We start from the raw sequence: 17,396 nt of genomic DNA, 5'->3' as shown, positions 1-17,396 counted from the left end.
CTGTTGGTGATGCTGTTTGACCATCTTGATGAATATGGTGTTGGCCAGATGCCTCCTTGTCCCCCTTTTTTATCAGGAAGTAGTCTGTGGGATTTCAGGTACTTTCATTGCCTCCTCCTGAAACCCCACCTCCTAAGAGACCTTTGGATTACTGTTATTTTTTCCCTTCTCCTCACATTTCTAACTCTCAAGTTTTGCTGAGTTACACTGTCCAAGTGTAGACAGAGACCTATTTTTATTTTTTTAAATTTATTTATTTGGCTGTGCTGGGTCTTTATTGTTGCTGCGTGTGGGATCTTCCTTGCAGCATGTGGGATCTCTAGTTGTGGCACTTGGGATCTTTAGTTGCAGCATGAGAACTCTTAGTTGCAGCATGTGGGATGTAGTTCTCTGACCAGGGATCGAACCTGGGCCCCCTGCATCGGGAGCATGCAGTCTTAGCCACTGGACCACCAGGGAAGTCCCAACAGAGACCTATTTTGTGTTGAGGTTTCAAAACTATCAGAGCAGCTGTATTCCCCCGACCCCCCCCCCCCTTTTTTTTGGACAAACCCTTGTGACTTTCAATAGCAGCGAGGGGGCTGCTCTGCTCTGTAGGAAACCCTTACCTAGAATTGGTCGCCAACCAGTGGCTTCACTCCAGGTTTCCTCTGCCTCCACCTGGGAGGGTTGTCGCATGGCCATGGTCAGTCACAGTCCCACAGGTGGTAGCTTTGCCCTGTTGGCCCGCAGAGCACATAGATTGTCTGACTGCATTCTTTATTCAGTGTTCAGGCGCTTTGCAGAGGAGAGAGCTGGTTTCCTACGTTCTGGTTCTTTTTAATCTTTGTTAGTATCCTACATGAAAAATAGTTGTCTAATTTAAATGTCAGTTCTTTGTCTCCTTTGTCTTTTTTTCTATTGGGATATTCATATTTTAACTCTTGTTTTTATAAGCTTTCTGTGTTAAGGAGATATTTTGATCTTTATGGACTTTATTTTTTTATTTTGTTTTTTGGCTTGGACAGGAGACATGTATCTCCTCACAGTTCTGGAGGCTGGGAGTCCGGATCTAGGTGTGAGCAGGACTGGTTCCTCCTGAGGCTGCTCTCTTCAGCCTGGAGATGGCAGCTTCTCCCTGTGTCCTCACAGGGTCTCCCTTTGCTGGTCCTCATGTATTTCAGGCTTTAGTGTTTTTGTTAGTTTCTGAGGCCTGCCAGAACAAATTACCAGAATTTTGCTAGCTTAAAACAACAGAAATTTATTTTCTCACAATTCTTGAGGCCAGAGTCTGAAAACAAGGTGTTGAAAGGGCTAAGCTCCCACCAGAGGCTCCTTCCTGCCTCTTGTAGCCTCTGGGGCTCTGGTGTTCCTTAGTTCAGGGCAGCGTCACTCCAGTATCCGCCCCCATCTTCATGTGGCCTGTCCCTCTCTCTCTGTGTCCCTCTGAGGTCTTCCTCATGGGGTTTAAGGCCTGCCCCAAATCCAAGATGATCTCAAGATCTTTAACTTAATTGCATCTGCAAAGACCCTGTTTCTGAATAAGGTCACAATTTGCAGGTGTCACCTGGGGGTAAGACTTGGACACATCTTTTTTGGGAGATTCAATTTAACCCACAGAAGTTTTATACTATGAAGATATTATTCACTGAAGAATATAGAACTATCCATCTGTATTTCCTCCTAGTACTTTTACATGTAAATCTTTTAAGTCATCTGGAGTTTATTTTGAGATAAGGTAGAGATGGTTTATTTTTTGTATAACGTTGTTGCAAAATCACCCGGTTAATAAATGGTGGCACTGGAATTTAAGTGTATGATCTTATTTCAAAGTCTGTGTCTTGTCTTTTGTATAGAGCTACCTCCTTTTAGTATTCTGACTTTGAAAAGCCTTGCCTGTGAGGCTGTTTTTGTTGTTACACATCTTATAGCAGAAAAGACTGCTGTTTTAAGGCTTCACTGGCACTTGAGATAGTGGTGGCTGTGTGTCTGAGAAGAGGGTTGTGGGCATGCGAGTCCCTTTCAGCAATTGTTATTTTAGGAAAGAGTGAGCAGTGCCCTTTGGGAAGCTATGTTGGAGAGCGTGGTTTTGAGGCACTGGCTTAATCTGCCGTGTTTGAGGCAGTTGTTCTTGAACTCCTCAGGGTCTTTTGTAGTATTTGCTGTTTACTCCTATTAAAAGTTATTAAGGGACTTACCTGGTGGTCCAGTGGTTACGACTTCATGCTCCCAATGCAGGGGGCCCAGGTGCGATCCCCAGTCAGGGAACTAAGATCCCACATACCACAGCTAAGCCCGCATGCCACAACTAGAGAAACCTATGCGCCACAACTAAGAGCCTGCGCAGCCAAAAATGAATGAATGAATAAATAAATAAAATAAAATAACTTAAAGTTATTAATATTTGTGTTTTCAGGGTCTGTTAATAATATTAGTTTTATGAGTCTGGTCACACTGATGGGCTTCCCATCCTTTTAGAGACTTTCAGTGATAATTACAAAAGTTAAACTGACATTTCTAACATCCTGTGCCGTAGTGAGCATATTGGCCCCACTTTTGGTATCTGAATCTGTTGGTGTGTGTTTGCCATGACCACATTTTGAATTTTGGTTTTGGTAAGTTCCTTACGATTGGTTCACATATAGTCTGGAAGAATATTGTGTAGTCGGTTCCTTTCTAGAATAAATATTTTATGTCAACTGTATAACTTTTTTGGTTTTTTTGGAAGGAGTTATGAAAAACAAAACTTATTTCTGGTCTGTTATTTAATTTTTAAAGGAAAGCGGAAGAGAAGAAGTTCTGGTGAAGACTCTCAGGGCTGCTAATGCGAAACTTAACCCTGTTTACTTTCACGACACAAATGCCAGTAAAGGTGATTTTGGCTTGATAGACCCTTTAAAGCTGGATGCAGGATCTCCTCATCAAAATAAGCATTTGGCATCAGACTCAGAAACAGTTTTGCCTGTGGATAGATTTTTGGACACTGAGATGCCTCAAGTGTCCATTCAAAAAAATGTGGATGTAGCATCTTTGAAGTCTGTTAGTGACAATGCATTTAATTCTGCTGATGCTCTGTGGTCACCCACTAGTGAAAGGCAAACGTGTGAATGTTATGAGTCCGTTGGAAAGAGCAAGGACCGTAAGTGGGCCTTTTTTTTTTAATGTAAGAAATATGTAAAATGCTTATACACATTTTGAATAGGATATATTTCCAAGTGAAACTTCCCTAATCTTTCATATTAAAATATTTAAGTGTTCTGTGGATTAAAAAATGGTGTCTTTATTCACAGATCTGGTGGAAATGTGCCTTTCTAAGTATTAGTCATCTTTTCCTTCCTCCCTCTCCTCCATGATGGACTTTTACTGTGATTAAGGTTGGATTTTTCACCATCAGAGAGATACTTTTCTTTTGGGGAAATGGATTTTCCTTTAACTAGTTTTGGGCAGATTTCAGTACTGTTGATAACTAAGATAAGTCAACTAAATAAAATTATTTAAGAATATTGTATCATTTTATTTGTTGCTTGTGTCATTGGATGTCTCTGGAATTTTATTTTCTAGAATCGGATCTATCACAGAGTGTGGTCTATCAGAACGAGGAGGGCAGATGGGTCACTGATCTTGCCTATTACACAGCTTTCGATAAAGAACAAGATGTAAATGTGTCTCTAAGTGATGAGATGAATGAAGACTTCAGATCTGGCTGTAAGTGTATTGATAGCCTCTGCTCTGAACCATTTTCATTTTCTGATGGTGTTCTGAGATTACCCTGTACATCTTGGTTGGCCACATCAAATCCCTTCTGGATACATACTTAGCACTTCACTTGTTTCTCTAGGAACAGAGGCTTGAGTCAGTCATTGCTAATCACTGTGGACTGAGCTGAGCCTTTCCCTAAGGACAGCGAGTCACTTTAGAGCATGTGTGTTGCAGTTAGTAGCAACTTAGGCTTTACTTTCTCACTTTATAAATTGTCTTGAACAAAAGAACTATTCTGATAAATGAGCAGTTACAAAAGCCAATCCATTTTAGAGTAAAAGCTCAGTAATGAAGAAATGGGAGAAGAGTGTCGAGGAAGATAAATGAAATCTTAGAGGATGAGAGCATTAGGAACCTCAGTTAGATTTGTTAATTAGCAGAATCTCTGACAGTGAAAGGGAAATGCTGCAGAACGCACGGCATTGTGAGCCTTGGCCTGTGGACATTTGCTGTGCCGCTGAGGCCTCTAGGGCCTGAGCGCCTCTAAACCTGGAATGAGGAAAGACAATGAGGAGCCAGTCTTATTTATTTATGTATGTATGTATGTATGTATGTATGTATGTATGTATGTATTTATTTATTGCGGTACGTGGGCCCCTCACTATTGTGGCCTCTCCTGTTGCGGAGCATAGGCTCTGGACGCGCAGGCTCAGCAGCCATGGCTCACGAGCCCAGCCGCTCCACGGCATGTGGGATCCTCCCGGACCGGGGCACGAACCCGTGTCCCCTGCATCGGCAGGCGGACTCTCAACCACTGTGCCACCAGGGAGGCCCTAAGAACTCTTTATTGAAGCAGAATGTACCTATACCTTCTGCATTTAGAGCTATGTGGGCATGTTACTATTAAAGGAGAAATATGATAAAATAGATAGTGGAGGAATTCCATGAAACCATCTGTGTGGTTAGGGAATGAACAGAAGTTGGGTAGGAAAGGATGACTAGCACTGGTGGTGAGGAAATGGAGAAAATGATTATTGAAAACTATGGAAAAGTTTGATGGAAGGAAAGAAAGGATGAACTAGTCAAGGGGAATTGGGCTGGGGGAGCGTGAATGGAATGGGAGACTTTATACGAAGGGAAAAGAAATGTAAGAGGAGATACTCAGAAGAGGAAGCTTGGACCAAGGGCATAATTTTATAATAACAAGACAGTTTTATTTATTTATTTATTTATTTATTTATTTAATTTTTTTTTGCGGTATGCGGGCCTCTCACTGTTGTGGCCTCCCCCGTTGCGGAGCACAGGCTCCGGACGCGCAGGCTCAGCGGCCATGGCTCACGGGCCCAGCCGCTCCGCGGCATATGGGATCCTCCCAGACCGGGGCACGAACCCGTATCCCCTGCATCGGCAGGCGGACTCTCCACCACTTGCGCCACCAGGGAGGCCCAAGTTTTATTTATTTATAAGTGAATAATTTTAATTTTTTTGGCTGTGCCGTGCAGCTTGTGGGTTCTTAGTTCCCTGACCAGGGATCGAACCCATGCCCCCTGCAGTGGAAGCATGGAGTCCTAACCACTGGACCTCCAGGGAAATCCTCAAAGTAGTTTTAAATGAATACTTAAAACTTCCCCGTTCCCACTTCCCCATTTCTGCCTCCTCCTTTCTGACAGCTCAGCCATGTGAGCTGCTACTTCTGCTTGTGGCCTAGGATTTAAACATGGGGGAGGGGATGGGGAACGGTATTGCTGCTTCAGAATTTAACAACAAAAGAGTTCAGGTTGCACTGGAGAGGACTGTGGTTGCAGATTTGGCAAAAAATTGGGCAGAGATTCTTGTAAGAAATGAAGTTCTGCTTTTTCATAATCTGTGAGTGATTTCTGATGAGCATACGTGGTAACAATGTCACTGTAGACTTTTCTTTAATTGAAGAGTCTTAAAGTCCAGAGAAAAAGTACTCAGGAGTATAATAAAATAGCATTTGGAGCTGTTTAGTTAATGATTTAAAAAATACAACATTTTAACTCATTGAAGTAAATTAAGTTTATCTGGGTTACCTTCTTATGATCCTATTTACTATTTACCCTCTCCTGGCTTTTAGATTTGGTTGGCTGATACTTTTCACACTTTAGAGCAGTGGTTTTTAACTTACTTTGAGTCATAGACCCCACAGAGAATCTTCATAGAAAAATTTTTCCTGTGGAAGATAACTGTTTTGCATGTGACTTCCGGAGCTTCCTGGCCCTCCCGATGCTCGTTCATAGACTTGTAGGCTCAGAACCTGTTTATGTGGGAGGTGGTGGGATCGCAAAGTAAGGAACCAGCACTACCCTGACAAGTCAGAATCCTGAGCTACTTCTGGTGCTCTGCTCTCCAGGCTGGAAACAGCCTCCTGTATCTGTTCTCATTTTGTCTCTCAAGGTGTTAGTGTTGGGCCCTCAGGGCTTCCAGAAGGGTAGTTTCGATTGGGTTAGCCCCTGATGGACTCATGAGAGTAGGGACATCTCTCTTGTTTGGGCCATGAGTGGACTGTCCCTTCTGGGTTGCTGTTCACTCCTCCCCTTCCAGCCACTGTCTGGAAGCACCAGGCAGAGGCAGAATGGGCAGCAGATGGGAAGTCCAGAGTCTAGCCTGCAGACTTTTCTGATTCAGCCAACATGTTTAAAATCCTTTTAAATTCTAATGCCTTGGGCAGGATCATTTGCTGTTCAGCCTGCCTCTGTCCTCTCTCCCCATTGTGTTACACCTGGCCCTCTGCTCACTTACCCCAGCCTTGTGGCCTTGGCCTAGAGATGGAGGGCTGCGTGCCCATTGGTTTCCCTAAGATGAACTGAGTTGTTCAGTCGGAACTTTGAGGGCAGATACTTGGTGAACACTTGTCCCTGTTTGCCCAAGCTGTGGGGTTTGCTGGTATGTGGGATTTTTCCTTTCAAAAACTAGGACAGTCCCGGGTGTTGGGACAAACAAGTAGTTGGCACCGCAGCAGACATCTTCATGACAAATTTACAGAGTGGCTTGTCTGTCTGATGTTCCAGATGAAATTCCATGGGTATTCATGGGCAGGTACCTTAACTCATGTGTGCCAAACTGCAAGGCTGAAGTTAATGTGAATCTTTTATAAAAAGCTTACATTATAAAGCCCCGTTAGTAAGTTAGGGCAAGTTAGTACCTGATGAAATCAATCACAGTAGGGTGTTTATTACCAAAAGTTTCAGGACACATGCTCTTAATGTGCTTAATACAGATGCATCAGTTCTGTGATGGAAGCTTTCACATACTTCTTTCAGTTTTATTTATTTAATATTTCATTTTCCTAACTAGCTACGTTGTATTTATATGCTAGTATTTAATTAGGCATCAGTGCAATATAATTATAAAACTTATTCTTTTTTAAGCTGATGCATTGGATTTGATTGCACAAGATGAAGAAGAATTTAATAAAGAGCATCAGTTTATGCAGGTTTGTATTTTATTGACATTAACCAAAGTTTAGAATTTTTCTTGTATTTAAATGTAGGCAAAATGTTCATTTCTTTCTGAATAGATATATAGTGAGTATAGAATTATATCTTGATTTTTCTCATGTTTAGACAATTTCTGCCTTTTCCTTCAGACTCTAAATTATTAATTGAAAAAAAGCTGGCAGGGCTTCCCTGGTGGCGCAGTGGTTGAGGGTCTGCCTGCCAATGTACAGGGCGCGGGTTCGTGCCCCGGTCCAGGAAGGTCCCACATGCCACGGAGCGGCTGGACTCGTGAGCCGTGGCTGCTGGGCCTGCGCGTCCGGAGCCTGTGCTCCGCAGCAGGAGAGGCCACAACGGTGAGAGGCCCGCATACCGCAAAAAAAAAAAAAAAAAAAAAGCTGGCATACTGAAATAGTGTTTATTAGTTCACTTAAAATTGCCTTAATAGGCTTCAAAGATATAGTTGTTTTTTGTTTGTTTGTTTTTTTGCGGTACGCGGGCCTGTCACCATTGTGGCCTCTCCCGCTGCGGAGCACAGGCTCCGGACGAGCAGGCCCAGCCGCTCCGCGGCATGTGGGATCTTCCCAGACCGGGGCACAAACCCGTGTCCTCTGCACCGGCAGGCGGACTCTGAACCACTGCGCCACCAGGGAAGCCCCAAAGATATCGTTTTTTACCATGTTTTAAAATGAGGTAGTGCTATTCGTTGTTATTTGAAGATGTACTCCTTTCTAAAGATTTGTATTAATAACAATCAGTATTTGATTTAAGCAATATGTTAAAACAATGTATATCATAACTAAGGGATTAAAAAATTTCTCTTTTTCTGGACTTCATTACCTTTATTAGCTGCTTCAGCTTGAATTTGTCCACATTTTTTTTTTTTGCGGTACATGGGCCTCTCACTGTTGTGGCTTCTCCTGCTGCGGAGCACAGGCTCCGGACGTGCAGGCTCAGCAGCCATGGCTCACGGGCCCAGCTGCTCTGTGGCATGCGGGATCCTCCCGGACCGGGGCACGAACCCGTGTCCCCTGCATCGGCAGGTGGACTCTCAACCACTGCGTCACCAGGGAAGCCCTGTCCACATTTTAAAATTTTTTAAATATTTAAATTTCCTTAGTGAAATTTGTATTTTTATATATTAGAAAAACAGAAGGCTTGCTGGAGAAATAAAATGAAATGATGACTTTCTTCCTAGGAAGAAAATATAGATGCCCAGAGCACTTCAGTTGCCCTAGGGGATACATCGTGGGGAACTTCAGTCAATTATGGTCTGTTGAGGAGATCACTTAGCACATCAGATTTGGACAAAGGCGATGCCACTTATTTACGTCTGTCTTTAGGAGAGTTCTTTGCTCAAAGGTCTGAAGCTCTCGGTTGCCTTGGTGGTGGTTACAATGTGAAAAGAGTAAGTACCATGTGTGCTAGAAGTGGTTAAATTCACTTGCCCTTACGTTTTGAAGGTTATGATGGTGTAGCTAGATCAGAGTATCTTTAAAGCAGAGACAGGATAGGGACTCTGTGGTGGAATAGTGGTAAAAAGCTTCGGTTTTTTCGTGGCTGTACCCTGACTGCAGTCCTAGCTCTGTCTTTTAACTAGTTCTGTGGCATGGAACAATGTATTTAACTCCTCTGTGCCTTGATTTTCCAATTTCTAGAATGCAGTACTGTCTTACAGAGTTTTTGGGGGGGTACTGTGATGGTGCGCGTACAGCGTTTAGCACGGCCTCAAGTGCATTAAGTACTCCATCCCTGTTAGTTGCTGTTTCATTGGTTGCTGATGTTATATCATTGGTTGTGGGAAGAATTCAAAGATTCATTTTTTAAACCTCTGGTCTAAAAACATGTTTTGAAATATAGGAGTGTTTTGGTTTTTTAAGATGTACATGTAAAAAGTTTTAAATGCAAGTGATAGTGGTAGATTGTATGAAGGAGTGAGGAGAAGCTGTGTCGCCTGTGGGGGTCAGAGTGGTGTCTGAGGAGGGGCACCGGGGTGGTGCCCGAATGGTGGAGAGGAGGCAGCATGTTCCCAGAAAAGTCTTGGAGGTGGGAGCTGGAGGGCATATTGGAGGAGCAGAGAGCGGGCCCACAGCTCGTGTGAGTGGGCTTTGGGTCGGTGGTCTGATGGCAGAAGTACACAAGGGCCAGGTCATGAGGGGCCCTTGCAGGGCTCGGGTTCATCTCAAGGGAACTGGGGAGATGTGCTTGGAGGCAGGGTGCCCGGCCCATCTCCAGATGTGACAGGAGCCGGGTGGAGGAGGTTCCTGAGCCTCAGAGGAGGAGAAGCAGGCAGAGGCTTAGCACGTGGAGGAGGTGCCATGAAGGCCGAGGCCTAGGATGGCAGTATGGAAACAGAAAAGTTCTGGGGTTCAGGATTTCCTCTGCAGGTAGAGTCGAAGGACCTGTTGGTGAATTCCATGTAGGGACATAGTGCTGTTGGAGGGAGTGTATATTAAGATAGGATTTCACTAAGAGTATAATTTTAAACAGCTAGGGTGTTAGAAGTTGACTTACAGGAAAATTTGAAACTGAACTGTGGGTCCTGTCTATGCAGAGAATTAAAAAATGAGAGTAAATACTTAGGCCTGGATGGATTGGTTTTGACATTATAAGAGAAGTGAAGCGTAACTGAATTCCTTTCTGAACAGCTGGACAAAACACCGCACGGTGCAAAGATGGATCTGTCATTTTGTATTAGTTATGAAATGTTCCTTGGTTCATGTTGTTGGATCAAGGGAGGAAATCCTCGAGTGAAGATTGATCGAAAATTGAGTGCATTAGTGAATTTGCTTTTCAGGTCTATCGTGAGAGCTCTGGAAGGAAGCCAGGTGGGAATTCCCTGCCCTTGAGCAAGGTCCTTGAATGTGACCTTCTGAACGCTCATCTAGGGCAGTAGGAATGTATCTCATCTTAATACAGATTTTCAAGGACATATTTATTGTGTAAAATAAAATACCCTTGTAAGTACTGTAAGTTCCAGGAAGGCAGGAAGTTTTATATCTTTTTTCTCACTGACATGTCACTGATGATTATTACCAGTGCCTGACACATAGCAGGTGCTCAGTAACAATTACTGGAGGAACAAAGTGTCATTTCTGGGTTGTTTTAATTTGGATTTCTTAGTAAGGGCAAATTATTTGACAATATTCATTCTGATGGTTAAAGATAGCTAGCAGTAAGGAAATAAAAGGTCCTGTCTGGACTTGGAAAGTTCATTTCTAGTAATTTATGTTATTTATTATTTTTTTTGCGGTACGCGGGCCTCTCACTCTTGTGGCCTCTCCCGTTGCGGAGCACAGGCTCCAGACGCACAGGCTCAGCGGCCATGGCTCACGGGCCCAGCCACTCCGCGGCATGTGGGATCTTCCCGGACCGGGGCACGAACCCGTGTCCCCTGCATTGGCAGGCAGACTCTCAACCACTGCGCCACCAGGGAAGCCTAATTTATGTTATTTTTTGTTTGTTTTTTTGTTTGTTTGTTTTTGGCTGTGTCGGGTCTTGATTGCGGCGCGCGGGCTTCTCTCTAGTTGCGGCATGTGGGCTCAGTGGTTGTGGTGCAGGGTCTTAGTTGCCCCATGGCATGTGAGATCTTAGTTCCCTGACCAGGGATCAAACCTGTGTCCCCTGCACTGGAAGGTGGATTCTTAACCACTGGACCACCAGGGAAGTCCCAACTTACGTTTAAATGGAAAAATCAGAATCATTTTGTTGAAATCATTTTAGCTTGGTTACCACTATTAGGATAAAATAGTCTAGAATTTCTCAAAGCAGTTGAAAATTAAGGAAATAATTGGCATGTTTATTTTGTAGCCATCATTTGGTTATTTTATTAGATCACCAGAGAAGAGAGAACCTATTGCTCTAATAAGAAAATCAGATGTATCAAGTAATTTGGAAAAAGAAATGGCTCGTCTTAACCATGGTCTATTTTCAGGTAATGGATTAAATGAAGTTTTTTTTTTAACCTGTAAGTTAGTGGTTGTGTGATCATGTTCTTTATGTGGAAGAAAGTAATGTATATACCACTTTGAATTTTTTGAGTATTAGTTACAGATTTGATTTTTATATAACTTCACATTGCCTTTTCAATCTAAAGTAGAAACAAGTCAGCCAAAATTCACCTAAATCCTTTTGTAAAAACAAAAGTAAATGAAATATAATCTGTTCAAGTGGTTGGGTTAACTTTGGCCTATTAAACTACTGAGTTAATGAATTATAGCTATTATATTTATTATTTAGGTGGACTTTTAAAGAGAAGTTTTCAGATTTGGACTGTGGTAGTATAAATATAAATATCTGTGATGAATATTTAAAATCAGACGTTCTTGGTTAACATAACAATTATCAAGCAGCTACTTTTTGCTAGTATAATGCCTCATGCATTGTATCATGAAATTGTATAAAATGTGCTTTAGTCCTTAAAGAGCCTATATTCCAGTGGGGGGTGGGGGTGGGGTTGGGATATTTAGTGGTCCTTATCCCACGGATTGTTTCTGTGAGATAGTGTATAGATGTAAGTTGAATATTACATATTTTCTACAGGAGATTTAAAGGCACAGCTAAGTGAAGGATCAGTTACACTTCAGGCTGAAGAACTGGAGACTGTTTCACAAGTGGATGAAAATGATGTGACATTAACTGCCAATAAAGGGAAAACAGAGGTATTTTAAGCCTTTCATGAAGGAAAGCTAAAACCTCGCTGTCATAATTCTCATACAAGGTCAAGATAAAGTCACATGTAAAAAATGCATAACTTTTTTCTTACTCAATTTTATTACAAGTATCCTTTAAATATTATCAGTGTACAATAAATGTATGAAGAGTTTATAAAACAAACTTACGGTCAGTGAGTTATCACAGCTTATACACCCATGTACTCCCAGGTCAGGAAAGAGAGCATTGCTCACAGCCCAGGAGCCATTTTTTTGTTCCTCCTGTCTGACCTATGACACTGTATCAGTTTCACCCGTTTGTGAACTTTATATACAAGAAATCATGTAGTACCATATATATATATTTTTAATATAAATTTATTTATTTGTTTATTTTTGGCTGCATTGGGTCTTTGTTGCTGCGTGCGGGCTTTTCTGTAGTTGCAGCGAGCAGGGGCTACTCTTCGTTGCGGTGAGCGGGGGCTACTCTTTGTTGTGGTGCGTGGGCTTCTCATTGCATTGTGGTGGCTTCTCTTGTTGTGGAGCACAGGTTCTAGGCGCGTGGGCTTCAGTAGTTGTGGCTCGTGGGCTCTAGAGCGCAGGCTTAGTTGTGGCGCACAGGCTTAGTTGCTCCGTGGCATGTGGGATCTTCCCAGACCAGGGATCGAACCTGTGTCCCCTGCATTGGCAGGCAGATTCTTAATCACTGTGCCACCAGGGAAGTCCCAGTAGCATATATTTTTCTTCATTTTTTTCCACTTAGCGTTTGCGAGATACAACTGTGATAAGTATAATAGCTAATTTTCATCGCTGTATAGTATTCTATTAGGAATATTCTGTCATTGATATATTCACCCTACTGTTGATGGATATTTGGGATCTGTCTTATGTCAATATGACACTGTTAAAATAGTGTAGTTTTATAGTAGTTCTTGATATCTAGCAGAATAAGTCTTCCCCTCTTATTTTTCTTTAAAAGTATCTTGGCTGTTCTTGTTCTTTACATTTCCGTATATATTTTGAAGTCAGATTGTCACCTTTCACAACCAACTAGCAACCCTGCTGAGCTTTAAGTTGGGATTGTGTTTAATCTATAGAACGGTGAAATTGACATCTTTATAATATTGAATCTTCGAATCCAAGAAGATTACGGGTCCCTCCATTTAGGTTCTAATTCCTCTCTGTATTTTTTATTTATTTATTTATTTATTTATTTTTGCGGTACGTGGGCCTCTCACTGTTGTGGCCTCTCCCGTTGCGGAGCACAGGCTCCGGACGCGCAGGCTCAGTGGCCATGTGCTCACGGGCTTAGCCGTTCCGCGGCATGTGGGATCTTCCCAGACCGGGGCACGAACCCGTGTCCCCTGCATCGGCAGGCAGACTCTCAACCACTGCGCCACCAGGGAAGCCCTCCTCTCTGTATTTTATGGGGCTTTTTTATGCAGAGATTTTAACACATCATTTGTTAGATTTCTTTCTGAATTGTTTGAAGTGGTATTTCAATATTATCTTTCTGAACTTAATTTTTCCTTTGTTGTGGCTAAACAGAAATACATGTTTTTTAATAATACTCACCTTATATCCAGCAAGTGTGCTAAATTCATTTTTATTTATGGATTCTTTGGATTTTTCTGTATATGCACTTACATTATCTGAGGATAACAACAGTTTTGTTCCTTTCTAATTTTTTTTTTTTTTGCGGTATGCGGGCCTCTCACTATTGTGGCCTCTCCCGTTGCGGAGCACAGGCTCCGGATGCGCAGGCCCAGCGGCCATGGCTCACGGGCCCAGCCGCTCCGCGGCATATGGGATCCTCCCAGACCGGGGCACGAACCCGTATCCCCTGCATCGGCAGGCGGACTCTCAACCACTGCGCCACCAGGGAGGCCCTCCTTTCTAATTTTTATACCCTCATTTCTTTGTCTGGCCTTACTTGACTGCATCTTAGAACAGTGAATAGAAGTGGTGATGTTGGGTTTCTCTGACTCAGAGGGAAAACTTTTCAATAGTATTTTGTCTTTAAATTTGATGGATGCTCTAGGTTTTTATTTATCATCAGATTTTTAAAATTCCCTTCTAATATTTGTTTGCTGGTTTTATTTTAATTTGTAAGGAGGTTGAATTTTGTCCAGTGCTGTTTTGCATCTATCTAGATGAACATGAGTTTTCTCTTCTTTTGGTGATGTGGTGAGTTACATTACATGGTTTTGAATATTAAAGCTGCTTTTCTCCACTTGGGTCATGATACATTATCATTTTTATAGATGGTTGGATTCAGTTTGATAATAATTTATTTAGAATTTTGCATATCTGTTCACAAGTGGGTTGATGCTCTTTCTTATAATGTCCTTGTTTGGTTTTGGTACCAAGGTTTTGCTGGTCTCATTTTTCTTATTTTCTGGAAGGTTTTTGTAAGACATACTATTTTTTTTTTTAATTAATTATTTTTGGCTGTGTTGGGTCTTCGTTGCTGTACGCTGGCTTTCTCTGGTTGCGTTGAGCAGGGACTACTCTTCGTTGTGGTGCACGGTCTTCTCCTTGTGGTGGCTTCTCTTGTTGCAGAGCATGGGCTCTAAGCACGCAGGCTTCAGTAGTTGTGACACGTGGGCTCAGTAGTTGTGGCTCGCGGGCTCTAGAGCGTGGGCTCTAGAGTACAGGCTCAGTAGTTGTGGCGCATGGGCTTAGTTGCTCCGCAGCATGTGGGATCTTCCCAGACCAGGGCTCTAACCCATGTCCCCTGCATTGGCAGATGGATTCTTAACCACTGCGCCACCGGGGAATTCCCTGTTATATCTGATATTGGCTATTTTGCCTCTCTCTCTCTCTTTATCTTGGTCAGTCTTAAACCAGGTATTTCTCAAACTTTATTAATTTATCAATTTTATTCTGTTTTCTATTTCATAGGCTTTTTTCAATATTTTTTCTGTTTCATAGTTTTTTAATCTTTATTTCCTTCCTTCTACTCTCTGTGGATTTAATTTGTTGTTTTTCTAACTTCTTGAAATGAATGCTTAGCTTAATTTTTCTGTCTTTTTGCTTTTCTTACATAAGCATCTGATGGAATAAATTTCCTTATTTTTAGCCACGCCACACAGTTTGCGGGATGTTCCCTGACCAGGGATTGAACCCGGGCCACAGCAGTGAAAGCTCCAAATCCTAACCAGTAGACCACCAGGGAACTCCTAAATGTCCCTGAAAGCAGGGATTTTGTGGCATCCCCTACTTTCTTTTTTCATCTCATACGTTTTGATGTCATATTTTCATTATTCTGTTCATTGTATTTTCTAATTTCTCTGGCCCATCAGTTTTTGGAAGTGTATTGCTTAGTTTCCAAACATTTGGGGATTTTCCACATTTAAAAATATTGACTCTAGGCAGTTGTACTGTAGTCAGAATTTTTAGTTTTAGTCCTTTGAAATTTGTTGAGACATGATATATGGCTCAGCATTTGTTCAGGTTTTGAAAATGTTTTCTTTGCACGTGAGAGGAATGCCTGTCATGTAATTGTATGACATTTAGGTGAAATTTATTAAATCATGATGATTAAACTGTAGTTTTAAATTGTTGTGTTTGTTCTTTCAGTTACTTAGGTATTAAAATCTCGTGCTGATTGTGGATTTGTCTTTTGTTTATTATAGTCTGCCAGTATTTGCTTTAAAATTTTTGAGGCCGTATTTTTCAAGGTACAAGCGTATTAGAATTGCTCTCTTCCGGTGCATCAAACCTTTTATCATTGTGCATGACTGCGTTTGTCTGTAGTGGTGCTTTATGCCTTAAGTCTAGTCTGATATTAACATAATTAATACCAGCTTTCTTTAGTTAGTGTTTGCATGTTATATCTGTTTCTGTTATTTTACTTTTAACCTTTCTGTAGCCTTGTATTGAATATTTTAGCTGTTTCTCTTATTAAAACATAGCATTGGATTTTATTTTTCAGTTTCTCATAATCCTTCTTTCCACTTATATTTACTGGAGCTACCAATATATGGGGATTTAAACCTGCTCTCTTTATGCACTTTATTTCACCTAGACTTTGGTATTTTTCTTTTTTGTATTCTTTTGTATTGTTGAAGTATTTTATATTATTCCAATTTTCTTCCTCTATTAATTTGGTTATTATATGTTTTCCTATTATTTTGGTTACCCAAGAAATTATAACCTGTCTCCTTCATTTACTAATGTTTAATAAAAATAGGGTTTTTTTGGTTTTCTTTACCTCTTCCTTAACATTACAAGGACCATAAAACATTCAGTTTACTTCACTCTAGTCTTATAAGCGCCTGTTGTTTTACATTTTAATTCTCTATTTAAACACCATAAGACATTATGATGATGTTGATGGTGATTACTATTATTACATACAACCAATATATATCTCTGACCTTCCATTTAAGATTAGTTTTCTTTTGCTTGAAGAATACCCTTACAATTTCGTTTCCTAAGAGGCTACTGGTAATGAATCCTCCGCTTTTGTCATTCTGAAAATATCTTTATTTCACCTTTATTTTTGAAGCATATTTTATATGGTGTATATTCGTTAACAAGTATGTTAGACTTTCTCAGTATCTTTTATGTTTTCTGTTCTGTTGTGTTTTTTGTTTCTCTTTCATTCTGGGTATTTTTTTCAGACTTCTCTTCCAAGTCTGATTCTTTTTTCAGTTGTGTCCAATTTGTCATTAAACCTGTCCATTGGATTCTTTTTTTTTTTTTTTTAATTTATTTTTGGCTGTGTTGGGTCTTCATTGCTGCGTGCAGGCTTTCTCTAGTTATGGCAAGTGGGGGCTACTCTTTGTTGCAGTGCGTGGGCTTCTCATTGCGGTGGCTTCTCTTGTTACGGAGCACAGGCTCTAGGCACGCGGGCTTCAGTAGTTGTGGCTCACGGGCTCTAGAGCGCAGGCTCAGTGGTTGTGGTGCATGGACTTAGTTGCTCCATGGCATGTGGGATCTTCCCGGACCAGGGCTCAAACCCGTGTCCCCTGCATTGGCAGGTGGATTCTTAACCACTGCGCCACCAGGGAACCCCCTGTCCATTGGATTCTTAATTTTTTATTGTATTTTTTAATTATAGATTTACATTTAGTTCTTTCTTGATAATTTCTAGTCTTCCGTTGAGTTCTCAGTGTTGTTTTTAATTCCTTAAGTATGTTTTAGATTTAGATGTGTTTTAGACTCTGATAATCCATTGTCTGCATGCCCCACAGTTGTGTTTTTCTGTGATGTGGGCCACATTACCTTGGAACATTGTGTGTCATTCATTGATAGAGGAGTGGACTTTTACAGGAAAAGTTGCTGAAATATTTGAGGCCATGGGAGATCTTCCAGACAGGATTTTTGGCTGCTTCTGAGCGAGGAACAGTAGCAGTCTCAGGTTGCTTTAATTCAGTTATTGGGATTGAGCTGATTGGAGCTGGGCCTCCGGTCCTCCTGAGGGCCACCTTTACTCCTAGGGAGTAGCCCTCTGTGGTCTCGTCCTAAAGCATGGATGTTTACCATGGTCACCACCTTCCCCTCATCACTGGCAAACTCTGAACCTGATTTTTGTACCCTTACTCCCATAGAGCAGCTTTTCTTAGCTTCTTTTTAAAAATTTATCATTTAAAAAAAATTT

At 41.5% G+C, this 17,396-nt stretch overlaps 1 protein-coding gene across 12 annotated transcripts in view; it reads left to right on the top strand.

Moving 5' to 3' along the window:
* Positions 1-17,396, top strand: part of CEP192 (centrosomal protein 192) — a 95,676-nt gene that overhangs the window by 23,639 nt on the left and 54,641 nt on the right. For 9 of the 12 annotated variants that reach the window (XM_060119547.1, XM_060119546.1, XM_060119545.1 and 6 more), the window contains exons 9-14: positions 2,758-3,118; positions 3,541-3,684; positions 7,071-7,135; positions 8,335-8,544; positions 10,947-11,070; positions 11,679-11,797. In XM_060119547.1, the coding sequence (XP_059975530.1) occupies positions 2,758-3,118; positions 3,541-3,684; positions 7,071-7,135; positions 8,335-8,544; positions 10,947-11,070; positions 11,679-11,797 (1,023 nt within the window). The remainder of the gene's footprint in view (positions 1-2,757; positions 3,119-3,540; positions 3,685-7,070; positions 7,136-8,334; positions 8,545-10,946; positions 11,071-11,678; positions 11,798-17,396) is intronic. The other 3 variants (XM_060119550.1, XM_060119548.1, XM_060119551.1) reach the window with 2 other exon arrangements.

The sequence above is a fragment of the Mesoplodon densirostris genome, chromosome 15 (genome assembly GCF_025265405.1).
Source record: "Mesoplodon densirostris isolate mMesDen1 chromosome 15, mMesDen1 primary haplotype, whole genome shotgun sequence".
In the NCBI taxonomy this organism is placed as follows: domain Eukaryota; kingdom Metazoa; phylum Chordata; class Mammalia; order Artiodactyla; family Ziphiidae; genus Mesoplodon; species Mesoplodon densirostris.
This window is presented reverse-complemented; position numbering and strand designations above follow the sequence as displayed.